Source organism: Halichoerus grypus, chromosome 11 (assembly GCF_964656455.1).
Source record: "Halichoerus grypus chromosome 11, mHalGry1.hap1.1, whole genome shotgun sequence".
Classification (NCBI taxonomy): Eukaryota; Metazoa; Chordata; class Mammalia; order Carnivora; family Phocidae; genus Halichoerus; species Halichoerus grypus.
Window position 1 is genome coordinate 9,747,553 of NC_135722.1, and position 26,261 is coordinate 9,773,813.

Sequence of the window (26,261 nt, forward strand, 5' to 3'; positions counted from 1 at the left end):
GGTGGGGGGGACTCCCCCTCCTGGGCTGCAGGGAACTTGGGGAAGGGAGGAGGGAAGAGTTAATTTAGCGGTTGCTCAACAGTGTGGGGCAGGGAGGCTTATTTTGAAAAAACAACTCACAAGAACCCAAGACAGAAGACAAAAGGGGCTGATGCTGTGGGTGGGGGCACTGAAGGCCTAAGGCCCTGCTGGGAGCCCTGGGGTGCCCGGAGTGCTGCCCCAGTCACTCATGAGGCAAGGGTGGGAGGGGAGAGCGGGGAGGGGGAGGGAGAAAGGGAGAGAGCACTGCCCAGAGCTGCCCCCACTGGTTCTCTCGCACCCTCAGGGCCAGTGCCCCTTCTGCATGGGGGGCGGCGGCGGCCGGGATCACACACTGTGGTTCCTCCCCTCTCTGCCATGGGTTAGACCCTCTGCTGGACGGACAGGAGAGAGGCGGGGGTGGGGGGGAGAGGGGGCCCAGCAGCTCCTCCGAGCAGACGTGGTCAATGCAGCGGCCACGGGAAATGCACAAATGGTGGGGAGAGGTGTCCAGGTGTCCCCACCAAGGGCCTGGAAGTGGCGACCACCCTTCGGAGCAGCCTCCTGGCCAAATCTGTGACCTGCCCCGGAAGGGTCCCAGAGAGGCAGGAAGATTCCCCCCGCCACCAAAGGAGCCACCCTTTCAGAGCCAACCCCTGTAAGAGTGTGTGTGAATACTGAGTGTATGCGGGACCGGGGGCAGGCACGCGAGGCCCTGTGACGTGTGCAGCGTGCACACCAGGTGTCTGCACGCGTCCGTGTGTCTGGGCACACGTGCATTCATACACTCACGTGCATGGGGGCCCATTCTTGCAGCCCTTCTGTGCGTGTGGCTCGGCCTCTGTCTTGTTGTCCATCCTGTACGTGAGTATGTCTGTGTGGGGCTCTCCGTGCACCCAGAGCTACTGCTTGTGAGCACGTACGTGCATGCGCGTGTAAGCGGCACCACGAGTACACTTGTGTGCGTGTATGTAAGCGCACGGTACCCATCTGTGTGGGCTAAACGGCTCTGAGTGAATCTATGTGCTTGTGGCCCCGGGTCCGTGCATCCCTAGGTGACCACCATGCCACGTGGGCTTCGGTGATGGCAGGCTAGGGGGCCCGGGGAGCAGGCCAGGAGATCCTGGGCACAGGGGCAAGTTCAAGCCCTCTGCGCCGCTGTGCAGAGCTTCGTGAACACCCGGAGGCCCAGCGCGTGCACGGGATACGCACGCGCACAGGCATTCATGCTCGGAACGCACCTGTGGCGCCGCTCGCACCCCCTCCCCCCTCCCCGCGGCGGGATGGGGCTGCCCGGGCAGGACTCACCTGACGCTATTTCGGTGGTCCGCGGCGGGCAGCTCCAGGGCAAGGCCAGCGGGCACGGGTGGCCCCGTTGGCAGCGGCTGCTGTTGGAAGATGAGCTCGGGAGTCAGGTCCACCTCAGTGGGGCTCACCATGACCTTAGCAGCGGAGAGCAGGGCCGTCTTCCCCTTGTTGTAGTTCTCCAGCACCTGGGGACAGGTCGGGCAAGCTGGTGGCGGTGGTGGAGTGGTGACAATCACATGTGGGGGCGGGGCAGCAGGCCAAGCCTCTCAGGCCAGAGCCTCATGGGGTCGGCTGGGCCCCACTCCTGCCCCCCACCTCCAGCCCAGGTCCCTGCTCCACCAGGACGGCCTGGGACTCGCCCTGCAATCATGCCTTGCCCTGCAGATGGACCAAGCTGGTGTTCTCCTTCCCTATGGTTAGCCTTTCCGTGGCCAGGTGATGGCTGAGGGTGCCCCTGCTCGGCTGTGCATCTGTCACGGGCCAGGTCCCTGGGAGACTCCCAGACCCCTCCCCGCCATGGGGCCCACATAGCGATGTGGACAGCAGAGGTGTGGGGACCAAAAGGCGAGTTCTGGCTCACTTCTCTGAGCGTCCGCACCCTTGCCTGTCCTACGGGGACGGAGACCCGGCCAACAGGGCACTGCAGGGCTCTGATGAAGCGTCACTGCCCAGGCTGCCCCGGGGGCTCACCTTGTTGAGCCCCTCCATGACCACATAGGGGAGGTGCTCATGCAGCATGGCCGGCGAGATGATCACTTCGTTGAAGGCCTTGTTGTCGCCCCAGATGGCAAAGTACGTGGGCTCCTCCTGCTCACAGCAGCTGGGGGGGCATAGGGGCCGGGGGGAAGCTGAGGGTGGGTGGCAGCCTGGCTCCGGCCCCCAGGGCCCTGGGCTCCCTGCTCCGGCCTCACCAGAAGCCCTTACCCTCCCCCTCCCCCGGCCAGGAACGTTGATGCCAAATGGGCCTAAGCCACAGTCCCTACATAGCCTACTACCTGCTCGTGGCCTGGGCAAGGCCCGGCTCACAAGCCTTTTGTCACTGGGACAGAGGGTTCAGGCCCCACCCTCTGAAAGAGCCCGAAGTGGGAGAAGTCTACGTACTGCTGGCCCACTCATCTCTCCCACCCCGCCCCACCCCTGCTCACAACTGCTGCCCACTAATTCCAGAGAGGATGCCACACAACTGAGGTGGGAGCTGGCCAGGGCCTCAGGGTGACCCCCCAGGGCATCCACTTTTAAATGCACCGTAAGTGGGCAGAGCTACCCTGGGGGACACCAGGGAAGGCCTGGCACTGGGAACAAAGGCTGGGACTGTCCAGAGAGGAGCCTGGGGTCCTGCTCTGGTCTTTTGTTCTACTTCCACGACCCGAGGATAGGGCAACCCTGCCATGAGTGTCCTGGGCAATCCTCTCCCCGCCTCTGCCCACAGTCCCAGGGGGCGGCTAAGCAAGGCCAGCCCCGTCCCCCACGCCCCTGGCCACTGCTGCCTCCCAGCTGACCCAGGGCCGCAGGCGGCACCTACCAGCACTGCTCTGCTGGGTGGTTGTGGACCACGTGGATGATGCGGCCGGGTGGGTAGAGAGGGGTGCTGGCAGACAGGGCGATGGTCAGGTCGCTGGGGTGGGTCCAGAGCCGTGTGTTGGCGAGGGTGGCCACCTCGACCTCCTCAGGCAGCTCCGACTTGGGGATACATTTGGTGGCCCCCACGATAATTCGCCACTGTGCAGGGTCGGGGGGGGGAGATGGGGACAGAGCTGACCAGGGCTGGCTGGTGGGCAGCGGCAGGAGAGGCCTCAGAAGGGGGCTCAGGGGTGACAGGTGGGAGCTGGGATGGCCATGGGGCAGAGGGAAAAACAGTGCCCACCTGAAGAAGCAGTGGCTGAGGCATATGGTGGCCACAATGGCCAAAAAGATGCCAAGGACAGATGACATGACAGTGTTGAATTTCAGGGCTAAAAAGGGGCTGGAAGACCAGTCAACTCCTTATCTAGAGGATGGGGAAACAGCCCAGCAAAGGAAGGGACTTGTTCTGGGTCATGTCCCACATCAGAGACAGAGCAGACCCCGAAGTTCAGTCCAGCTGCGTCTACGAGGCCTGGCCACGTCTGGGTTGGCCCCCAGCCACCCACCTCCCGGGCCTGACGAGCGCGCAGGCCTGGGTCTGATAGGAGCAGTTCTGCCTCCCAGAACCGGGCTCCTGCAGGCAGACATGGCCCCCTAAGGCTTTGCTGCCCTGCCCACCCCTGCCACCTGGTGCCTGGCCCAGGGCCCTGCCTGCCAGAAGGTCATGGGCACCAAGGCTGGGAACAGTCCAAACTGGGCGGAGATGATGAGTGGGGTGGGGCCGGGGGTCAGAGAAGACATGCTGGTCCAGGTTGGCCCCTTCCTGCCTGCCTCGGGGTACCTGGCCACGGCACCCACGCCCGCCTGGCACGCTGAGGCCGGCTTGGCACAGGAAGAGCCCCCCGTGTGCTCGGAGACCTGATAAGGGATGAGGCAGGGCTGAGCCTCTCCTTAGCCCCAGCGGAGCATCAGAACAAACTGCACCCAGACCCCCTCCGGCGGTGGCATCAGGACTCGTGGAGTCTGGGGAACCGCAGCGGGCTCGGCAGAGGCCTTCCTGTCACGAACTCGAAGCACTTCGAGTTTGAGCCTTGGGCCTGCTTTTTCCTGACTTTAGGCAGCTCTGGGTGACAGGGCTGGCACTCAGGAGCCCTTGGTCCCAGTCCTGACAGCTTGTGTGAGCAAAAGCAAGTCCCTTACCCACTCTGGGCCTCGGTTCCCCCCTCTGTACAAGGACAGGCCATAGGGGAGACAAGATGAGTGTGGAGGTGCTGAGAGTTTGATGGCCCGGGGTTCCCGTGACATCAGCCACATCGAGCCTGGCCTCACATGGCTGGGCTCTCTTGTGCTTTGTGCAAGCCCAGCATGCCCAAGTGGGTTGAGGGGCGGGGGACTCACTTTGGGCTTGGTGCTTCGCTGTAGGACGTCTAGGAGCTGTCTGCGGAAGCCTTCCAGCTGGGAGAGGCCGATCCTGGGGAAGGAAGCAAGCCGGGTGTCAGCCTGGCCGGGCCAGGGACTGGGAGGGGTGTGGCGTGTGGGGGCAGAGGGGCAGGCCCACGGCAGCCACAGAAAGGAGAAGACCACGCCGTCGGTATCATGGAGTGGGATGGGTGGGCAGGGGTGAGTCCGCAGCTCAGGCAGGGTGGGGCCACCTGTCCTCTCGCTCTGGGGACTCTGGGGGCTCTGGGATTCCCTGGGGAGATGGGAATCTGAGGGAGAGGCCCCAAGGAGGCAGGAATGGCTGGCCAGGATGGTGGTGAGAGGGAGCGACTTGTGACTTGCAACTCGCCTGGGGACAAGATCTTTGCCCAGAACCACGGCCGTCACAAATTCCTTGGAGTACTCCATGGCGTCCTCGCTGCAAAGGAAGCCAGGGGTTGCTAAGGCAGGGGTGGTGAGGGGGCCCTGCTCCAGCATTCCTGGGGTTCGTGTTTTGGTTCAAGGCCCTCTGGGGAGCTCACAGGTGCCAGGCTGGGCTGCCTGCTCCTGGTCGCACCTTTCCTGCCCGTGAGGCTTTGCGGGGCGCAGATCCTGGGGTCTGCCTGGCATTTGACAGAGCACCCCTCCCTCCACTTACCAGGCCATTCCCAGGCCCCCATGTGACCAGAAGGCAGCCTGCCCAGGCCAGCTCCCAGGCCTTTAGCCCCCATCAACCCCAGGCAGCTCAGGCCCGGGCTGCTCACCTCAGCAGGCCTCCTGGTGGGGAGTAGGCAAAGCACTTGAGGGTGGGGTACTGGGGGCGCAGCAGGAAGGAGAGGATGGCCGCGGTGCCTGCCCCCAGGGAGTGGCCCACCACAATCAGGCCGTAGTGTTTCGTTCCTCGGCCCTGAAAACCAGGAGAAGTCTGAGAGCCCTGCCCCACGGATTGTCTGGACTATAGCTGATACCGGGCAGGCAGAGGGGTCTTCCCCGAGTCCTGACACGGGGTCTGTGCTGCGTGGTCACTGGGGCAGCGGAAGAGCCAAGCTAGACTCGCACAGAGCAACTTCCTGGGGAGACTCTCCTAATAAACTCCTACTCACCTTTCAAAACCTTGTTCAGAGTACCTCCTTGGAGAAGCCCCTCCTGATTTTCCGGGAGAGGCTTACTCCCTCCTAGACGCTGTATCTATACGCATGGAAGACCTTTCTATATGGTGATTATACTCTACTGTAATAGTGTACATTCTACGGAGATTATCTTCTAGAATAATCATTGGTTCAGCTGCCCCTGTTTCTGTGCCCCAGCTACTAGACTGGGGTCTCCTGAGGCCAGGGACTGCTTGGCTTTGGGAAGGGTGGTTGGAGCACCTTGGGGGCTGCCTGCCCGGGGAGCAGGGGCTGGGTAGGATCCGGATTGCCCCAACCAGAGCAACACCCTTCCTATGGGCTCTGTAATTATTTTTCTTTGTGGCCTGCTCTATATTTTGAAGCCCCTGACCAGAACCATCTTCGTGCCCCCAGTGCCTGGCATGGAGCAGGTGCTCATAACTGGGGGCGCTGGGCAGGGAGGCCCAAGAAATGCTGGTACGAGAGAGGAAGGGGTCAGAGGCAGGGGAGGGACTGAGCAAGTGAGGAGGGGGCTGCGAGTCAGGCATCAAAGGGGAGTGTAGGAGCCTGGCTTGTGTGGTGTGAGGGGGGGCTCCACCATGCACGCACCCTGCCCCCAGGGCTGTTTTGGGGGAGGCAGAGCCGGCATGGCCAGGGCTCAGTGCCAGGGAAAATGCCTCACCAGGTCTCGCCCAAAGGCCTGGGACAGGACCATCTCCTGCTCCAGCTTCTTCTTGATGTACTCAGCCGAGAGGACCATTCCCTGGGCAAGGAGGGACAGAGGTGGGTGTCACGGGGAGGGAGGTCTTTTATCATTTTTTTTTTCTTTTAAAGATTATTTATTTTGAGAGAGAGAGAGAGCACGCAGGGAGCAGGGGCAGAAGGAAAGGGAGAGAGAGCCTTAAGCAGACTCTGTGCTGAGTGTGGAGCTGGACACAGGACTTGGTCTCACGACCAAGCTGAAACTAAGGATCACGACCAAGCTGAAACTAAGGATCAGACGCTTGGGGGCACCTGGGTGGCTCAGTCAGTTAAGCGTCTGCCCCTGGCTCAGGTCATGATCCCGGGGTCCTGGGATCGAGCCCCGCATCGGGCTCCCTACTCAGTGGGGAGTCTGCTTCTCCCTCTCCCTCTGCCCCTCCCCCTGCTCATGTGCGTGCTCTCTCTCTCTCTCTGAAATAAATAAAATCTTTAAAAAAGAGAAACAAAAAATATTTAAAAAAACCCAAAAGAATCGGACGCTTAACCGGCTGTAGCCTAGGCGCCCCGGGAGGGAGGTCTTTCAGAGACCAGCAAAACCATGACTGGAATCTCACCAATCCTGTCCCAACCATTTCCCCTTTGGCCCTCCTAACAACCTGGCTGTGGGGGCTGGTGGACACTTTATCACATCATTTCCATTTCACAGATGACAAAACTGAGGCTCAGAAGAGTTGTGTGTCTCACGGAAACCAGTCTCTTCCCAGCTGCCTCTTCAGGCTCTTCTGGGGCAGGATCTGGGCCAGGCAGGACTGTGGGGGTCCCGGTGGGTGGGCCACAGTGGATCTTCTAGATGAATCCATGCTCCTCTGACCCATCTCTCCCTGGGGGCCCAGCAAGCAGGGAGGACCCCCCACCCCGACAGCAGGACAGGTGTGTGTGCTGGCAAGGGAGGAGAGGAGGCAAGGGGCCTCGGGGGCCGGGAAGGAGCAGTACCTTGTGCCCCAGCCAGGTGCCGTGGTGCCCCTCCACGGGGAGGCGCTCGGCGTCACCGGTCAGGTCTGTCAGGGCATCCTTGTGGAGAGAGAGGACAGGTGAGGGCTGGGGTGAGGACAGGAAGGGGGAGGCGGGCACCCCTCAGGGGCCGTGAGGGGTGGGCTGGGAGCCACACGCGGCATACCTTGGGGGAAAGGGTTCCCCGGATACTGATCACCACCTTCTTCTTGTCGTGGTCCACTGCCACATAGAAGGGGGTCTCGTAGACCTAGGATAAGGGGGGCTCATGAGCCAAGTGGCCCTGGGACGGGGCCAGACTCGGGGAGTGACCTACACAGGTCTCCTGGCCAAGGAACCAGCTCCCTGGGTCCCCGCAAGGCTGCCGGGGCTCCCTGTAGGCTCCCCTCCAGCTCAGGCCACCTGAGAGCTGCTGTCCTGCCTGCGGAGTCTGCAGGGACCGCTGTCCCCTCCCCAGGGCCTCGCTGTTGAGTCCCCCGCCCCCTCCCCCACGGTGCAGGGTCGGGGACCACTCCCTAGCCCCAGGGGGGTGCAGGCCCGGCTGGGGGGAGGGGACGGGTCCCGCGGCCCACCGAGGACAAAGGCTGGGGGCTGGGGGGCGCTGCACACGGGCCAGCGTGGCCCCTCACCGCGTCATGGCAGGAGGTGTACACGATGTCCACCGCGGTCATGTTCTCGTCCAGGAAGTGGCGCCGGATGGCGATGGCATTGCAGCCACAGCAGTTGTCCTCCTCGATGGTGACTCCTGGGGCAAAGCGGGGCCGCGCGGGGCACAGGCAGCACCTGGAGGGGGGGTCAGGGGCTCAGAGACCCCAGAGCACCTGTCCGTGCCAGCCTCTCTGGAGCCCCCCCCCCCCCCAGAGGTCCCACAGTCCTCGCCCTACTCGGCCTCCTGGCGGCAGGGGACCCGGTGGGCCTCTCCCTCTCCCCGCACCGCTCTCCCCGCCTCACCCCTCCATCGCTCCCCCCTCACCGGCGGCCTCCCTGGGCCTGTCCTCTGCCATAGCTGCGCCCTTCTCTTCTCCCTAGCTCCTCACCCGTCTCCGGCCTCTGAGCTACCAAACCGCCTGACCTGCTCCGGGCCCCCAGATGCCCCCCTCCCACCTCCTCAGGCCCCAGGCCCCGCCGACCCGCCCCCGTGTGCTCCCTGAGTCCCCCTGCTCATTGCCCAGGGCCGTCCTTGGAGCTGGCTTCACGTCCCCTCCCCACCTCATGTCCCACAGCCCATCGGTCGCTCGGCACATCGGCTCACCCTGCCTCCAACTTCGGAACGGACTCCAACCACTTTCCCTCGCGCCCACCCCTTCCACCATCACCTCTGCCTCGGAGCGTCACGGTGGCCTCCTGACGGGCCTCCCTCGTCTACTCTTGCCCTCGACGTTCTCCATTGGCAGCCAGAGCGACCCCCTAAGACCTAAGTTGAGCCATGTCGCTTCACTCGAAACCCGACAGCGATGCCCTTCCCGTCCAGTGTAAGAGCCAGAGTCCTTGCGAGGGTCACCGGCGCTGCCCCATCTGGCCCGGTTCCCTGGCTCGCGGCCTCCGACCTCCCTCGGGCCCTGCTGGCCCTCCTGCCCACCCTCCCAGCCGGACTCCTCGCTTCCTTCGGGCCTCTGCTCGAATGTCTGTCATGGTGAGGTCCACCTTGGACAGCCCCTCTAGCCCAGCCAGCCCCCTGCCAGTGTTCCCCGGCCGGACATCACCCCCCTTTATTTCTCTCCCAGGCGTGCCTCTGGTCCTAGAGGCTCCGCGTCCTTATCTGTGTGCTGTCTGCGTCTCTCCCCGCAACGGCTCCCCAGGGCCGGGGCTGCTCGGCCCCGTGTGCAGCACGTGCCCAGCACCAGACACACAGAGGCGGCTCCCAAACGAACAGCTGAGCGTCTGCGGGGGGCACGCTGCTCGGGGTGCAGCGGCTCCTCAGGCCGCCAGAGGGAGCCAGCAGCCAACAGATGGGGCCCTGGAGCCGTGAGCCAGAACACCAGGCCCCTGGGGCTCCCTGTCTGGAGAGGACAGCTGAGATTTTGTGAAGAGTCCTGAATTTCGGGGATGCTGAGAGCTTTGTCCTCACCCAAGCAGCGCCTAAGGGACTGTTACCTACTTCAGGGTCCAGCCGAGTCTGGGAAGCCACGGGGCCTGCGGTGGGCGACCACCTCAAGGCACATGGGGGGAGCCCTCCCCCGACTGCAAGGCCAAGTGGGGGCCGGCCCGGGTCTGGGGGCCAGACTCCTGTTCCCAGGGAGCTGCCTCCTCTCTGCAGCCTCAGCCGGCATGTGGACACCACAGTGTGGCCTTCAGGGACAGACACCTGGGCTTTCTCCTCGCAGCCCCGAGAAGCTGACAAAGCATCCCTCCTGTCTGCACATCCCCCCGAGGGCCCAGCCTGCCAGCGACTCCCTGGCTTCTCAAATACCCCATGGGCAGGCGGGACAGGCACCAGGTGGCGATGTCCCCACCCTGCCAATGAGTAATGGAGCAGAGCCTGTCAGAGCCCAGGGCTCGAGGCTCCTGGCCTGGTGCTCATTTGGAGAAGTTTCTCAGCAGTGGCAGGGACTGCCAAGGATGCTGGAAGGAACACCAGCTGTGGGAGGGGGCATGGGGTGCCGGGTCCACTCACTCGGTGAGTCACTGGGGATGGGAGAACAGGGTCCCAAGGGCCACCCAGCCTTCTGCAGAAAGGAAGGGCAGCGCAGGAGGGGTGTGGCTACCCCAAGGGCAGGGGTGTCACAGACAGAAGGTCAGCCTTTCCAGACGAGGGAGCCAGGGACCTGTCCTCCTTCTGTCTGGGCCAGGCTGAGGGTGCAGACACCAACGGGGAAGGGCCCCTCCTGGAGCTGTGCCCTTCTCTGGCCCAGTTGGGAAAGCAGAGTCCACTGGTGCCCAGGGGTGGCTTGTGAGCAGGTCTGGGGCAGGTGCTTGCCCAATCCCTGTGAAGAGGGTCAAAGTCTTTCACTAAAGGGCCTTCTTGACGCCCTTCCAGAGGCCTCCATGGACTGGGCCTCTACTAGGAAAGTCCCTTCTTTCAGAAAGGCAGAGCACAGGACAGGAGCAGGAGAAGAAAGACGTAGGCAGAGGGGAGCGAGGCAGAGAGGGGCGGGAGGAGAAGGGAGCCAGCAGGGTCCGATGCTGGGCAACCCTCATTCGATCCTCTCAAACCAACCCCAGGAGGTAGGTATGGCCATCCCCACTTTACAGATAAGGAAACTGAGCCTTGCGGAGGTAGGCCGACTCGCCCATGGCTGCCAGCAACAACATCTGGATTCAAACCAAATACTGTGTGATTCCAGAGCCCATGCTCTTCCCCGCCTAAGGATAATGCAGACCTAGAGAGGCCGAAGCCCAGAGGCGGTGTGGAAGAGAAGCCACGCAGGCCACAGACCACGGAGGCGGGGGAGAGCCTCCCCCAGGCTGGCCCAGCCTCAGGACCGCTGCTCGCCCGCACACGCCGGCCGGCCGGAAGGACGGGACAGGGGTACTCACGAGCAGGACCGCGCCAGGCGGCAGAGGCCACAGGCTGGCTTCCGCATCAGGTACATGGGCCACCCATAGGCGGCCAGGGCGAAGAGCATGTAGTAACAGACCTCTTTGTAGCGGAGCATCTCTTGCTGGAAGAAAGCAGGGGGAGGTGGTCACCTCTCACCCTTCCAGCCTATAGCCTCTAGGCCCAAGGGCTCCCCTGGATGGAGGAGGGAGCGGCCCTCCTGGCCTCCCCAGGGACTGCAAGCCCACCGTGCTCCCGCCTTGGAGGAAGGACCGCTCCTCCAGATGATAATTCCATTTCCCTAATTATCTCCATGCAACCAGGGCACGAAGCCTCCTGGGGCCTGTCCTGATGCTCCAACCTCCGAATTAATGATTTGGGGACAGAAAACCACTCGGAGCACTGGATCGATTTCCTTGCCTGTTTTCCAGAGAAGGGAAGTGAGGGGGAGGCGTGAGTGGCCATCACCCGCCTCAGCAATCAGGCCTGGGAAGGGAAGTTTAACCCTCAGAGGCCCTGGGCCCTGCCCTCCAGCTGGGGGTGTCCGGGCCTTGAGCAGTAGGGCTGGCCCTGTAGACACTGGGTGACCTGACAAATCAGCAACACTCTCTCAGCCCGCAAGTTCTTTGTCTGCAAATATGGGGAGACTCCAGTTTGACTGGGCAAGTCACAGGCTCCCCATGGATGTCTGGAGCAGATTGGGATCTCTGCAGAGAAAGGCGCCAGTTTGAAACCCAGCGTCTGAGGCCGGTGGCTATTGTTATTATCAGCCCAATGGGCTGGAAGGAGACAGGAGACACAGGTGTCCCAGCAAAGCGGCTTCCAGTGTCCCGGGAGTGCCAGGCGCCAGAGGGCTCCTGCACTTAGGGGGAATTAGTCACCTTGTAAAAGTTAAAGAGGGTGATTAGTCATCTTCTGAAGTGAAATAGGTAGCACCTTAATAAGAGCCCAGAGGGGTGGAACCATCCCCGGGCCAGCTCTGTCTGCTCTTTAGGAATGAGCTGGAGAAGGTAATTATCCTCTCCATGTGTCGGAGCTCGGCTCTGGCTGGAGGGCGGGGCGCTGGCAGGCTCTACCAAGTGGCAGGCAGGGACCCCAGCACCTCAAGGCTCTGCGGCCTGCCTCTGCCCCCCCCTCACATGGCGAGAGAGCCCGGGGCGACCGGGGTAAGCGAGGCCAGGCGGGGCACCTGCTGCGGGCGGGCCATTTTCAGAGGGGATACACGCAGCTACTTTGGGCAGTGGGGACAGACGGGGACTGGAGGCTTTTCTAGGGGATCTAGATACAAGGGAGGAATCCTTTCGAGTCGGTCCCGACTGCGGAACTGGACTCAGAATGGCTCATTTCCTCCCCACTAGAGCTCTGGGGGGAAGGTATGCCCAGCATCATTACCCACTCAGGAACGGGCTCAGAGGGGACGGAGGACTTGCTCAAGGTCACAGCAACAGTGGCAGAGCTGAAGCACCCCCAAATCGGTTTGCTCCTGAGGCCGCCAGCTGCAGTGTCGGCCCGGGCAGCCCAGGGCCCCTGTGGTGGTGCAGGGGCTCCCCTGGCCACAGGACCGGCCCCACCTTTACCTGTGAAACACTGGGGCTCTAGTACAGAGGCCTAGAAGAGGTTCCGTAAGCAGTACGGTACGTCGTGCTGCCTCTTAGGAGAACAGAGTAGCAGCTGTGTAAGCCACGTACGCCTGGGAAGCACTTTAGGATCTCAAGAGGCCAGGACCGAACATTCTGAGTGTGGTGAAGCCGATTCCAGGGTTTTGACCGTGGGACCAGCGTGATGGGGGCAGTCCTCAGGAGGAGGGGGGTGTGAACTGAGGAGGGAGGCTACGTGGAGAGCTGCAGGGGGACCCACAGAGGAGGAGGTGCTGCCCATGCCGTCGGGGCAGTGGGCAGGTGGCCCGCTCAGGCCGCCCCAGCAGAGGGCGAGGGACCTGGGGCAGAGGGTCTGACTCACCGAGTTCTTGAGGTCGAGATACTTGGTGTTTCTGGTCACTGGCATCCCAGACAGGAAGGTCAAAATGTCATTGTTCGCCTGCAAAACCGGGGTGTGAAGGTGGCTGTCCCAGATTCGGGGGGCATGGCTGAGAAAGGGGGTCCAGCCCCCTAGGCTCTGACTCTGCCTGCTTCCCAAGGGCCTGAACGCCCAAACGAGGGTGTGGTTTCTAGCTCTTCCACGACCCAGCCAGTTTCCCCAAATCTGAGGTCTCCTCACATGTCCACGGCTCCCTTCTCACCAAAAGCATCAAACACCCCCCCGCTGCCCCAGGGACATTCCTGCCCAGGCTGAGGGTAACGCGCTTTGTAGGGGATGCTGGGAGGTCCCGGCTGGGATCGGGGTGTTGGGGGGGGTGGGATGGAGGCAAGTGCGAAGGGCCGAGGCGCTGAGCATCATTATTCACGAGGGCCACGTGGTTAGAAGCGGCTGGCCCAGCAGAGGGACGTCACTCAAGCCAGAGCCAGGAGGGGAGCTGGCACCAGGGGGTGACCGGAGGGACCCCGGGAGCAGGGCAGCGGGGGGAGGCCCGGAGGAGGGTGGTGCCCACCTCGTCCAGCACGGCGTTGCGCTTGGCCCGCTGCCGCTGCCGGAGCAGTACCAGGCCAGCAATGATGTCGGACGGCACGATGTCGAGGTCTCGGAAAAACTCGGCAAAGAGGTAGGCGATTTCTGAGTAGGCGTCCTGTGAGGTCCGGGGGTGGGCAGGAGGCGGGGCAGGGGAGCGGGAGAGAGGGTGAGAGACCAGGCGTGAATCCCCCGGGGCTGGGGCCCTGCTCCAGGCCCAGGGCCAGCTCGCCCACCCCCGCCTGGCCCTCTGCAGCCGTGACCCCGAGGGCCCTAGTCTGGGCTCTGGAACCTCGTAGACGTGGCCAGAGCTGTCTGCGACAGCCACCGAACCTTGTCCGGCCTCCACCTCCCGGCCCTCTCCTGTCCTCGGAGCTCCTACGGCACTCACCGTCACTGCCTACCACGCACAGATGCCAACGTGAGCCATTTCCCGTTCTTTCCCCAGCCACTAGGAATCAAGGCCTGCTCAGCCCGGCTTGTTTCTCCTCCGCCTTTCTCTCTAGCAGAGAAGCCCAAACTGAGCTCCTGACTGCTGCCTCCCCACACTGAGTTGCTTCCCACCTCCCAGCAGCTGTGACCTGGAAAGGCCTCCTAAGGGCCGAGCCTCCAGGGGGGGTGGGGGGGTGGCAGGCCCCCTCCCCCACCTGCCCACAGCTGCCGGCTCAGGGACCCTCACGATGTGCCTGGATAAGGGTGCGGACGCTGGGCCGGTGGCCCCTCTGGCTTCCCTGCAAGCCTGGTCCTCGGGCCAGCCCGAGCCCAGGGCAGGAGGCAGGAGGTGCACAGCCAAAGGCAGCCCCGCCCGTCCCTGCACTCGGCATCCTCCCCGCCTCAGTCCACGTGGGAGTCGGGAACCTCTTCCCTAACCTGTTGGGGGGTGCTGTGATGGGAGCAAACTCATGGCAAGTGGTTCTCGCTGGGTTTCACCCTTGAGTGCCCGGCATTTGTAAGAGAACAAAAATCGGGGGTTGCAAACTCAAAGGCCTATGAGGCCAAACGACGCTAGCTACTACTCGGCTCCGGCTGACTGCCCTGCGAGGGGCCCACACTGCCAGATCTAGAAATACGAACCTGTACATGAATGCCCTGCTTCTTCACGTTGACACTCAATTCAGATTTGAAGCCACCACAGCACAGAGGGATCAAAACGTGCTCTGGGCTGGACCTGATCCCCAGTGTTTGACGGGACCCAGATCCTGGGCCACCCCTCCCCGCAGCGCCCTAACATCAGCCCCAACTCTGCCATGTGCCCAGGAGGGCTGGGTGCGTCCCCCTCGACCCCCCAGAGAGGCCCATGGGGGTGATCCCCGCCCACCAGGGAACCTCCGGGGAGAGGGGGGCTTTCTTATACCTGATTACTCACTCTACAGCTCACCATGGGCTGCTGGAGGGAAGGAGCCACTCAGGCTTCCGGTGGCTTCCATGGAGGGCACTTGCTGTCTGGCTCAGGGAGGAGTGGTCTCCTGACCTCACTGGTTCTGCCACTAACTAGCTGTGGGACGCTGAGCAAGTCACACCACCTCTCTGGGCCTCAGCTGTCTGATCTGAAAAACGAGGGGCGGGGGGTGGGGGGAACACTAGATGGTCTCTAAGGGCCCTGCTGGCATGGGGGGTCTGTCTCGAGGACCCCAGGGGCCCTGCCTCCCCCCCAGGGGCTGCCCTCCACTGAGCCGGCCTTGCTTCGGCAGCACCGGGCCCCTCAGGCTGCTCTTCCGAGCACCAGGCCCGGAGGCTGGCTGCGCGCGTCTGGGCTCGGCACCTGACAGCTGCGACGGATCTTCCAGAGGCCTTTGCAGCTGGTGACACGCCGCTTTTCTGTGCTTTCAGGTCACCCTGATTTTTTAGTGTCTCCTCTCCTAAACTACTCTAAGTTCCAAGGGGGTGGATGAAAGGTCTTGAAACCTTTCCGTCCCCTCGACAAAGCCAGGGATCGGCCATCTCACATGCCGGAGGGAGTCGGTCGGTCAGTGGATAGCAGGTCCTCACCTTGCTCCTGCTCAAAACCCAGCGCCCTTCTGGCAGCCCTGCCCCATCGGCCGTGCCGAGGAGTGGCGGCCCCTCAGTGGCTGGCGGCCGGGTGTGCGCCGGAGGGAAGCGACGTCCCGGTACTTACTGACTGGGAGTCCTTCGTCCGAGTGCAGCACAGGAACACCTTGAGCCGGCGCGACCAGCTGGTGGCCTGACCCTCCTCCAAGCGATGCCTGCAAGGGGACAGAGTTGGTATGTGTGAGGTCAGGGGGCGGGACCAGATGCGAGGGGAACCAGATGTTCCCAGGATCCCACCAGAGGGCTCTCCAGCAGGGGGTCTAGGAGAGAACAGGCCTGGGCCTGGCCGGGGTCCCCTGGGGGGACCCTGCTGGCCTAAGATGGCCTACGGTTGGCCATGCTCCCAGCTTCTGGCAGACTGAACACCAGCATGCCCAGCGGGCTTCAGAGGTGGGAGCCCAAACTGGGGGCCGCTCTGTGGCTCAGGTGTCCAATGGCTCAAACTAAGAGCCCCGGGACATTGCAGCAGGGTGCTGGGCCTCTGAGCCAACTCACCGGAGCAGACCTGTAGGACAGACTTGCTTCCCCTTCGAAAGGATTTCAGACACCCAGCACTTTCTGTACTTGGGGGAAATTTAAGGGGCACGTGAGGCTCTGCATCTCCCAACTCCTTGGGTCTGTTACTTTAGAGGGGACAAGGGCCCCCGCCTTTCATCTGCATGGCTGGCGCCTGTCCATTCCCGCCCGCAGACCCAGCCCCAACGTGTCTAGCTGCTCTGATGGGGAGTCAGGGTATCCAGCAGTCCACACCCAAGGGCAGAGCCGATTATCCACAGAGGCCCTTCCAATGCTGGGTGCCCAGAATTCGGTGTGGTTTTTTGTTTGTTCTGTTTTTAAAGATTTTATTTATTTTTATTTGCGAGAGAGAGTGAGTGAGAGAGCACGTGAGCAGGGGCAGAGGGAGAGGAAGAGGGAGAAGCAGACTCCCCTGCTGAACAGGGAGCTCAATGTGGGACTTGATCCCAGGACCTTGAGATCATGACCTGAGCTGAAGGCAGACGCTTAACCAATTGAGCCACCCAGGTGCCCCGAAATCGGTGTGTTTTGAGCATAAATTTAAGAGACGCAACATTAAATATGTAAGCTTCCAGACTGAGCAAGAAGAGGCTGGTTTGCTTTCGTGACATGTGCCCTCCCCTCCCTCTGGTCCCTGCAGATGCTGATGCTTAGTGGTCAGTAGGGGAAGGCATGGGTGACCCCGAATGCTTGCAAGGCACTTAGTATCCATCAGGAGTGACAGGCCAGGCCCTCCTTCCTGAGCCCTCTGGCTTCGCTCTGCAGTGAAGCGCTGCTTCCTACAGCCCTAGTTCCATAAGGCAGTGGGCCACAAGGACAGGGAAGGCCACAGGGCTTTCCAGGACTAGAGGAGGAGTTAGGAGAGCGTAAGAAGGATACAAGGGAACTGCTGCTTCTGGAATCTACGAGCTCTAAGGGACTTGGGCAGCCTTACATCATAAAGCAACATCCCCCTGCCAGGGGCTTGATAGAGGGACAGCATGCTGGCAAGCCGGGATCCCAGAGCATCACATTCTTTAACCCTTTCTAATCTAATGGGCTTTTAAACATTCAAAGCATATTTCCTGCCGGGCCTCTGGCTGATCAAGCGCTGACTGTACGCTTTACTGCACTACCCCTTATGCCCACCAGGAGGCAGATGGAGCCAGGGAAAGGTTTGGCCTAATGCATCAGTTAGGCTGCAGAGACCAGCACAGGCAGATAGTGAAGCTGGACAGCAAGTACATGGACCCAGCACCCCTCTGGGAGTGCAGACGCCCCTGCAAAGATCCAAGGTCGAGGCTCCCAGGGAGCAGTGCTGGGAAGAACCCATCTCTCCACCCCTACCAGATTTCATCGGCAGGAGAGAGGGCCTGGGACTTAAACAGCTTCCTGACTTCCAGAGATGCTAAAACAACCTATCAGTGTGGCACGGGGGGGTCTGTGTGCGTCCCCAAACCTGGAAGTGGATGAAGGGCAGGCAGGCTTGAAAATGTCCTTGTTAGAAAAACTGATGGTTTCAGAGCTGAGGGAGGGCCAGTGGAGACGAGCCCGAGAGGTGGTCACATTAACCAAGCCGCAGCCTAGGCTGCCCTCCTGACCCCTGCAGAGAGCTGGAGAAGATGCAACAGGTCAGAGCCTGTGAGCTCTGAGGCCTCTCACTCACCCCCACAGGGCCCGAAACTGCAGGAAAACTTTCTAATTAAAACGACAGCCCCCAGCTGCAAAGGCGCTGGCTTCCCTGGGCCCCAAAGGCAATTACCCAGAGTCAGGGAGGGGAGATTTTTTCCCAGGGCCCCAGAAGCCTAGAAACCAGGTCAGGTGGGGGCGTATGCTCAGAATGAGCAAAATGGGACGGGTGGTGGTGGCTTGCTACGCCAGGAGGGAGAACAGGCTCCAGGGCCCTGGATCCAAGACCTGGTATTTTGGGCTGGGAGGTGGCCAGCCCAGGCGCGGGTGTGGCTCTGGCCGATCTGCCGAGCTGACGTGGAGGGCCGGAAAGGAGCTGAAAGCAGAGGCGCAGGAGGGTGGGGTGAGGAGAATTCCCACTGGGCCTGGGGGCCTGGGCAACCCGCTGGCCTGGCCGAGGGCTCCTGACTCCCCTGCCCTGGGGATGGAGTGCCAGGTCTGCTCCCTGTCAGCGTGACCTGCGGCAAGTGACCTGCCCTCTCCAGAACTTGGACTCCTCATCCGTAGAATGGGTCTCCTAAGGATACCAGGGTCGGCAAAAGGACTGAATGGGCTGATGGTGGGAAAGGGCTCATGGCAGGGCCTAAGTCATAGTAGAAGCTCCATGCCCCCCCCCGGAAGCCCCCACCCCCACCCCGCCCATCTTGTTCTTTCACTAAACAGGAATTCCTGTGACCCTGGATTCTCTCATTTTCTTTACCATGGCACAGCATTCCCCTTCCCTCATAACATCATGCAAAACTTACCTCCTCCAGGAAGCCTTCCTTGATTAACCTTCTCCAGCCCCCTTAATCCTAGAGGCAGCCCAGCCTAGTGGTTAAGAGCAAGGGCCCTAGGGGCGCCTGGGTAGGTCAGTCGGTTAGGCGCCTGCCTTCAGCTCAGGTCATGATCCCAGGGTCCTGGGGTCAAGCCCCGCATCGGGGAGTCTGCTTCTCCCTCTCCTCCCCACTTGTGCTCTCTGTTGCTATCTCTGTCTCTCTCTCTCAAATAAATAAATAAAATCTTGGGGCGCCTGTGTGGCTCAGTCGTTAAGCATCTGCCTTTGGCTCAGGTCATGATCCCAGGGTCCTGGGATCGAGCCCCGCATCGGGCTCCCTGCTCAGTGAGAAGCCTGCTTCTCCCTCTCCCACTCCCCCTGCTTGTGTTCCCTCTCTTGCTGTGTCTCTCTCTGTCAAATAAATAAATAAAATCTTTAAAAATAAATAAATAAATAAATAAAATCTTTAAAAAAAAAAAAGAGCAAGGGTCCTAAAGCCAGACCGCCTGGGCTGGAGCCGAGCCCCACCATATCCCAGCTGTGTCACTTGGGCAAGTCCCAGCTCTGTCTGTGTTGCAGGGATGATGCTAACAGCCCCCTCAAGCAGCCCCACGTGCTTGGCTTGGCTCGGGCGTGCGTCCTGCTGTGATGACCGCATGGTTAACAGCACTGAAGATGGTGCCAATGGTCACGATGGCCGCACTGACTGAGCACGTACCAAATGTGCGAGCAGAGCATCAACCGCTCTGCACTTGTTTTATTTAAATCTCACAGCTGCAGTCTGAGCAGTCACGATTCCCACCTTACAGACCAGGAAACTGAGGCCGGGGGAGGCTAAGACTGTCACCAATGCCCATGGCTCCCATAAGCTGATACGTGGTTCGGGAGGCACGGGGGCCAGCTCTGCCCACCTGCCTGCAAATCTCCTAGGGGGCTGCCCGCCCGCCCGGCCCACTCACCGGAGGTTGTAGGTCCGGAGGTTGCGCTGCCGCCTCTTGGTGGCTCTCAGCTTGACAAAGGTGCGGCCCGTGGGGTCGAAGACGCAGAGGACGGTGATGCAGACACTGAGGATGACCACCCAGTTGCAGACGACCATCCCTGCAGGGCAGCAGTGGGAAGCAAGAGGTGGAGGCGCTGGCGGGGACCTCCCTGGCTCACCTGCTCTGCAGAAAGGGGCCCTGGCGCCTCCCTATCGTCATCCGCTTCTGGGGCCCAAGAGCAAGGCTCAGAAGCCCCTGACCCCAGCCTCTGGCCACCTGGTTGCCCCGTGCTGAGCCATGACCCCAAGGCCCAGCCTGGGTACAGAGCAGGCAGCTCTGGGGGTTTCCAGTGAGGAGCTGAGGGGCCCTCCACTGTTGCCCACCCCTCCACAGCAGGTTCCCCTGAGGGCGGGTGGCCGAGCTCGGGAGGAAGCCCACAGCCTCAGCCACCATCCTGCCCGGCGTCCTCACAGCAACCGTCCCCCTTGGGAGGCGCCTGAGCTTCGTCCTCTCTGAACTGACCCCGTCCCGGCCACCACTGGGGCTGGCTGACATACCGAGGGTGACATTCTTGGCAGTGAGGTCATTGCAGGAGGTGTAGTACTGAGTGAGCCAGACGATACCCACGATGGCATAGATGAACTCGATCACCAGGATGGCTGCGAGGAGAGCAGGGGCCAGGCTGAAGGACGGCCACGGTCGGCCTGCCCGGGAAGGGCCCCGGAGCCTCCGCCTGGCCCCTCGGCAGCAGGGGCACCAGACCCCCGCCCACCCCCCGCCCCCGGCACAGGCCTCGTGGCAGGTAGGGCCCAGGGAGCGCGGCTGTCCCACCACCGCTCCGTCCTGCTCCGACGCACCCACCACCTGTTCTAGCTAAGTGTCCTCAGGCCCCCCGACACCTCCCCGAGAGGGTGAGCGCAGGGGCGGATGATGAAGAGGCATTTCTCTTTTCTTTCAGGATTTTAGACTTATGTCCATGAACTCTGCTATCAGACGTATCTTAGGCAAGTTACCTAATCTCCCTGGGCCTCCGCTTCCTCATCTGTAAAATGGGGTGACAACGTCTGCGTTACAGGACTGCGGAGAATTAGATGAGAGAGGGTTCATCTCACGGAGACTGCTATTTCCCAGAAGGAGGCTCCAGCACTCGGGGCAGGAGGAGGGAGGGGCCCCCGCAGGCAGCAGCTGCTGCTCAGGCCAGGGGGCTGGGGGCACGGGGCAGCCTTAGAGGACCCAGCTCCAGAGGCAGTGCCCGAGGCAGCTGAGAGGCCGGGCTTTGGAGACAGACAACCTGGGTTCAAATCTCAGCTCTGACACACACACACACACACACACACACACACACACACACACACTAGCCATGTGACCCTGAGGGAGCTAATTAACCTCCCCGGGGAGGGGGGCCCCCAGATTCCTCATCTGTAAAGGGAGCCCAATAATGGCTCCTCCCTCAGCTAACAAGGGGAAGGGCTTAGCACAGCTCCTGGAAGCACGCGTAGGAAAGATGGGGAGGAGTGGTTGGAACCCGAGCCCGGAAAGAAGACACAGGCGGGCCCTCCAGGGAGCTGATCCGGACCCCTGAGGGGCTTCTGGGGGAGGGGGGCTCTCTTTGGGGGAGGATTTCAAAGTAGCAGAAGCTAGAGGTGCTTGGCCTAGAACAGGGGCCAACAAACTTCCCCTGTAAGGGCCAGAGTAAATATTTTAGACTTTGCGGGTCCTCTTCTCTGTCCTGACTACTCAGCTATGCCGCACTGTGCACGAGCAGCCAGAGACAGTGAGTACATCAGTGAATGAGTGTGGCTGGGTTCCAATAAAACTTTATTTACAAAAACAGACGGCAGGCTGGATGTGGCCCTCGGGCTGCAGTCTGCCCACCCCTGGTCTAGAACACAAGCCCAGTAAGTTTGCTGGTTCGCGGCTGGACCCTGGTGCTGGCCCAGGGCCTGGCCCATTGCATGTGCCCCACAAATGCTGGCCGACTCAGTGGTGGAGCACAAGGAGGAGGGTGGAGGTGGGGGTGGTCTGGAGCAGCCCCCACCCACGGCGGGTGGCCCTTACCCAGGCGCACGTAGAGCACGTACTGCATGGATTCGCGGGGCTCCGTGTAGAGGATGCCCCCGCGCATGCTCAGCCAGATGATGGCCATCTCAGCGATCATGCAGCTCAGCAGGATGCCTAGGTAGCCGCGGCCGTGGTCCACCAGGTTGAGGGAGCAGGCCTCGTTTGGGTTGTAGACCAGGCCGAAGAGCACCACAGACAGGATCACAAACCTGCAGAGACGCACACGTGAGAGGGGGCCGGGCAGTCTGGGCACCTCCCATGGACCCTGGCCAGCCGGGATTCGGCAGCTAGAGGGCTTCACTGCTTCGGGCTCAGGACCGCTGTCCACCTGGCAGCTAATGCCTCTGAGGACACGGGCGGCCGGGGACAGGGAAGCGAGAGCAGGGAGCCCAGCTGCTGGCCGTGGGCGGGGAGCGGTGGCAGCCCTGCCCGGTGATGGCGCTGGGTCCAGTGGTGGCCAGGCAGGGTCTCTGGGCTCCACGTGGGCATCTCCCTAAGCGGTGGGTGCTCCAGACACCAACTGCTAGGAGCTAGGAGCATGACAGGGTCGGGACGGACGGCCAGAAAGCCTTCTTCCAGGCCTGTGGCACGGCCCTAAGACTCACCAGGTGGTGTGCAGGAGGAAGAGGAAGATGGCTGGCAGGACGAGGTCATCACTGCCCACAGACCAGCGCCGCCGGAAAACCACAATCCCGGGCATGGCTGGCAGCTCTGCAGAGGCTCAGCGGGCCTGGTGCTCACCTCCTGAAAGGCAGCAGAGGATCCTGTGGGCTGCCTGGGCTGCTGCGGCATCCAGGGCCACCACACTCCCGGCCAGGTGTGCAGAGCACACCAGCATCTCTCCCAGGCCCCACGGCCCGGGTACTTCCAGGCCACTGGAAATGCTGATCCATGCCTGGGCAGGACCCACCTCCAACCCTATCCACCCTCCGCAGCCAGAGACGGGCTGCAGCCTTACCCCTAAGGATTCTCTTGTCCCCAAGACTGGCACCAGCCCTTTGGAATCGGCTCTCCCTAGGATTACCGCAATAGTAACTGATCACTTCCCTTAAAGACCTGGGCTCACCCCTGCCTCCCCCTATATGGGATGAGGGGAGCCCCAGCTTTCCTGCTGCCTTTTCTCGAGGAGACCTGGCCCAGTGCATGTAGTCCTTGGGGGTGGGGTGAGGGCTTCCCAGACCAAGCACGAGCCTGTTCCTCAGCACAAACCAAACAAGACAGGTAGAAGGCTGAAGACCTTGGGGAGGGGGGGAAGGGCATGCATGGATCTAGCAAGTATGGAGGCAGGAGAGCACCCAGCACATAGCAGGTGCTCAGTAAAGATGTGCTGAATGAGGTCTTCAGTTTCTTGCTTTGCTGGACCCCCGGGAGTATGCTCTATGCCTCGATTTCACACTCATCACAGTGCCCAACCACAGCTATGCCTCTTGGTAGGGAGGGACAGAGCTGGGATCCGGGGTCAGGGGCGTGACTGGGGCCCCCCAGCCCCTCTGCTGGAAGGGCAGTGAGTGAGTCCTGCAGGGCATCCCATCCTCCTGGCAGCCACAGCTCCCATGCCCACCCTGAGCCATGCAGCCTCTGTTGCCCGGTTCAAAACTCTCTGAAGCTGAATTCAGATCAGCCACAGGCAAGCTCAAGGAGGAGGGCCCAGGAATCCAGGGCCCCCACGCCCTAGAGCCCTAGGAGCAAGGGGAGCGCTGCGGGCCAGGAGGCTCCCCACACGGCAGGGGGGGGGGTTGGTCTGGGAGATACTGGTGAGGGGCTCCAGGGTAGCCCTGCGCTGAACTGTGCAGAGGAACCCCTGCTGTGGGGGTGGGTGCCCTGCTGCTGGGCAACTGCCCCCAGGCTCAGAGGCTTACATGGCACCTGGTCCAGAGGCGGGCGGCAAGTCCTCCTCTCCCCGGTGACGGCTCCGGGGAAAGCAAGTGTCCTCGGAGACCAGCATCACTCGGGAAGCAAGTGACCAAGTATCCCCCGGCCGGTGGGCACGGCGCTCAGGTTGGACGAGGGGCCATGGGGCCGGGTGGCCAGCCGGCATGTCCAGGCCGGCCCGTCTCGGTCCCTCTCTCTCTGGTGCAGCCACTTCAGCAGCCAGGCTGCTCCCTGCGAGCTGGAGGCCTGGCGGGCTAGCCTGGCGGGGTCTTGCCTACTCCTCCCCCCCTCAGGAAGTGATGTCATCCCACTCTCTCCAAGGAGGAGTCAGAGCGCGGATTGTGGGAAGTGGGGAGAAGGATGAAGAGCGCGGGAGCCGCGTGGAGGGGTGGCCGGGCGGGGGCGGGGGTCTGGGGCTCCAGCAGGGTGCGCGTCCCCGACCAGCGGCTGACGGCCCGGGACGGGAGGGGACGGGAGGGGCTGGGACACTGTGGGTTGGGAGCCGGGCTGGGGCAGGACAGAGCTGCCAAGAGTGGTGTTTCAGCCCCCGTTTCTCTACGGCCCCTCCCTGTCTCCAGGTGGCTCACCTTAAAAATACTGGGCTCGGGGGCCTCCTCACACTAACGGGATGACTGAGAGGTCAGGCTGGGGCGGGGGGGCGGTGCCAGCAGGTGCGGCAGCTCCCAATCCCCTCTAAGCACTAATCCGAGGGACCCCCGCGGGGGCGGCTGAAGGGGAGTGCCATCCCAGAGGGGCTGGAGGGGTGAGGGTCCCGCCCAGAACACCTTGTTCTCAGGTGCGCCCCGCGGAAGGCCCTCTCCCCAATCACCTCGAGGGGCACCCGCCTCTCATCCCCACCCTTCACTTCTGGGAGTCTAGACTGGCTAACGCTCCTTCAGCTCACACGAGCCATTCACCTCACACCTGCAAACGTGCACACACAGCCCCGCCTGTGCACACGGCCCTGCCCTCCCCGCTCTCTGGTGGGAAGTGGGGAGAGCCTGGCTCCCGGCCGTGCGGACGTAGCCCGAGATGTGTCAAGACGCCGCAGAGATACGGCCAGTGGCGGCCTCTGCCCAGGCTCAGGGGGCGACCAGCCTGAGGCCAGCAGCCATGCTCAGGGCCAGTGCCCACCTAGATCACGTGGCAGGGCTCCTTCGGGCTGACCGCACTGGGTGCCCTGGTATAGGCCTGGGCACCACACCGTGCTCCTCCAGCCTGTCCCTGCGGCCAGCTCACCACTGCAGAATCCTGGGCACAGGGCTGGGTGCCCGGGCTGCCTGGCTTCGAAGCTGGGCCCCACCACCCACTGGTCGTGTGACTCACTAGCTGTGCCTCAGTTTTCTCATCTGTAAAATGTTGCTCGACCCCACCTGCTAAAGTTCTGGTGAAGACTGCAGGGGAGAACGTCTGCAGAGGCCCCAGACGTGCTGGATAATGCCAGGGACGGGCCCAGCGAGCGGGTGAGGCAGAGGACGAGCTTGAGAGCCCCGGTGGACCAGCCGCCCCTCCCCCGCCTGGACTAGTGGATACTCCAGCTGGTCAACGACAGGTCACGGGGGTGTGGGATGGGAGTGACAGGGCCCGTGCTGCTGGGAGAGGCTGGGCCACTCCATTCCATGCGGACTCATCAATCTCAGGGCTGCTATTTTTAAGGGCCTGAAAGGCACCCTTTCTCTGAGACCCCAGCCCTTCACAATGGGGGCCTGTTCCCCTGCTGGGATGTGATTTCATCCGGAGGAAATGTCTCAGGAGGGGGAGGGCAGAGGCTCCTTCCTGGTCTGGAGCTGCCACAAAGCACCTCCTCTGGCTCTCCTCCCTTGGGGCACAGGGTCGACGCCCTCCAACAACGGCATTTGTAGGACACACAGCCTCCCCTCCTTAGCCCAGACCGGTGGCACCTCCGGGGCAGGAGTGGGGCCCCCTCCAGCAGGGGAGAACAGAGGCACTGCTGGGGGCCCCCCATGTCCCCTGGTTGGGCCCCCAGCTCAGGCAGGTCTGAATGGGGTGCCAAGAACCTCCTCACGTGGATAGTTTGACTTGAGTGGCCCTTGGGGGTCCCTTTCTGCCCCCATCCACAAAACCCCGTTTCCCTGCTGCTGATTCAGGCCCCCAAGTTAAGTATTAACCATTTTGGGAGTTCCTTTCTAAAGATACAAAACTCTTTTTTAAAAATGCGCATGCTATCTCCTATTTTAAAAACCTTCGGTGGCTCCCCATGCCGGCAGGATAAAGTCCAAGCCCCCTCAGGCAGTGGCTAAGGATCTTCGTCTCTGGCTGGCAGGCTGTGCAACCCTGTGCGGGTGCCTTGCCCTCTCTGAGTCCTGCGCCAGAAAGATACTCTCCAACCCCTGGGGATTCAGGACGTAGTCAGCTCCAGGCACAGGACCTGCCTTCAGCCAGCCAGTTCCTTCCGGCTGGGGAGGCACTCCATCCCCTTCTCACACTGCCCCCACCTTTCTTTCCCAACTCCCCCCAAAACTTGTTGTCTCCCTAAAAACACCTCACTGGACGATTCCATGCTTTGCTTACTCCAGGTCCTCTGCCAGGCAAAATCCTACTCATCTTTCCAGGCCAGCCAGAAGTCATGGCCTCTTTGAAACCGTCCCTGACAGCACCCACCCGCCAACCCCACTCTTCTCAGGCAGAGCAGGCTGCTCCCTTACGGGATCCCCAGACCTCTCATCCCAGTGTAGCCCTGGGCACAGTATCTTACAGCCAGCTTGCCAATTCCTGGCTGCCTAGCCCCACCCCAGCTCAATCAGAGCCCCTAAGGGCCTGGGTCTTGCAGCATTGTCCATCTGTGCCCCTGGGGTGTGAACACATCAAACCAGCCCCTCTCCTCCTGAGCAGCCTCAGAGCCCCAAACCACCACTCCAGCCCCCCGAAGCTGCTGCAACATCTCCCCTCCAGCCACAAGGACCAGAGACATGGCTCCTTTCCCTCTTTGCGCACATCCTTGGCTTTCTGGGAAATGTCCCACCCCAGTGCCTCCCCTGACCACTGAGGGAGAACCATCTTCCCCCTCCTCTGGCTCTCTTGAGAGTCTGGGGCTTTAGTTTCTTGGTCTGCAAATCAGGGATAACCCCACCCCTCAGAGGGCTGTAGCAGGAACTGGCTGGGACACTGTCACCAAGGCCTGCCCAGGCCCCAGTAGACGCCAAGGGTCTATTCGTGGGGCTGTC

At 62.0% G+C, this 26,261-nt stretch overlaps 1 protein-coding gene across 12 annotated transcripts in view; it reads right to left on the minus strand.

The window, feature by feature from the left end:
* DAGLA (diacylglycerol lipase alpha) overlaps positions 1 to 26,261 on the minus strand; it is a 62,312-nt gene that overhangs the window by 3,595 nt on the left and 32,456 nt on the right. For 7 of the 12 annotated variants that reach the window (XM_078057915.1, XM_078057917.1, XM_078057918.1 and 4 more), the window contains 18 exons: positions 21,810 to 21,948; positions 21,202 to 21,413; positions 19,701 to 19,802; positions 19,123 to 19,261; positions 15,290 to 15,377; positions 13,157 to 13,291; positions 12,568 to 12,645; positions 10,608 to 10,732; positions 7,760 to 7,913; positions 7,297 to 7,380; positions 7,113 to 7,190; positions 6,100 to 6,180; positions 5,073 to 5,215; positions 4,679 to 4,747; positions 4,288 to 4,360; positions 2,849 to 3,045; positions 2,017 to 2,146; positions 1,327 to 1,511 (listed from right to left, as the gene is read on the minus strand). In XM_078057915.1, the coding sequence (XP_077914041.1) occupies positions 1,327 to 1,511; positions 2,017 to 2,146; positions 2,849 to 3,045; positions 4,288 to 4,360; positions 4,679 to 4,747; positions 5,073 to 5,215; positions 6,100 to 6,180; positions 7,113 to 7,190; positions 7,297 to 7,380; positions 7,760 to 7,913; positions 10,608 to 10,732; positions 12,568 to 12,645; positions 13,157 to 13,291; positions 15,290 to 15,377; positions 19,123 to 19,261; positions 19,701 to 19,802; positions 21,202 to 21,413; positions 21,810 to 21,904 (2,168 nt within the window). In that variant the 5' untranslated portion in view covers positions 21,905 to 21,948. Of the gene's footprint in view, positions 1 to 1,326; positions 1,512 to 2,016; positions 2,147 to 2,848; positions 3,046 to 4,287; positions 4,361 to 4,678; positions 4,748 to 5,072; positions 5,216 to 6,099; positions 6,181 to 7,112; positions 7,191 to 7,296; positions 7,381 to 7,759; positions 7,914 to 10,607; positions 10,733 to 12,567; positions 12,646 to 13,156; positions 13,292 to 15,289; positions 15,378 to 19,122; positions 19,262 to 19,700; positions 19,826 to 20,156; positions 20,221 to 21,201; positions 21,414 to 21,809; positions 21,949 to 23,063; positions 23,369 to 26,261 lie in introns of those variants that run through there. The other 5 variants (XM_036122291.2, XM_036122296.2, XM_036122295.2 and 2 more) reach the window with 5 other exon arrangements.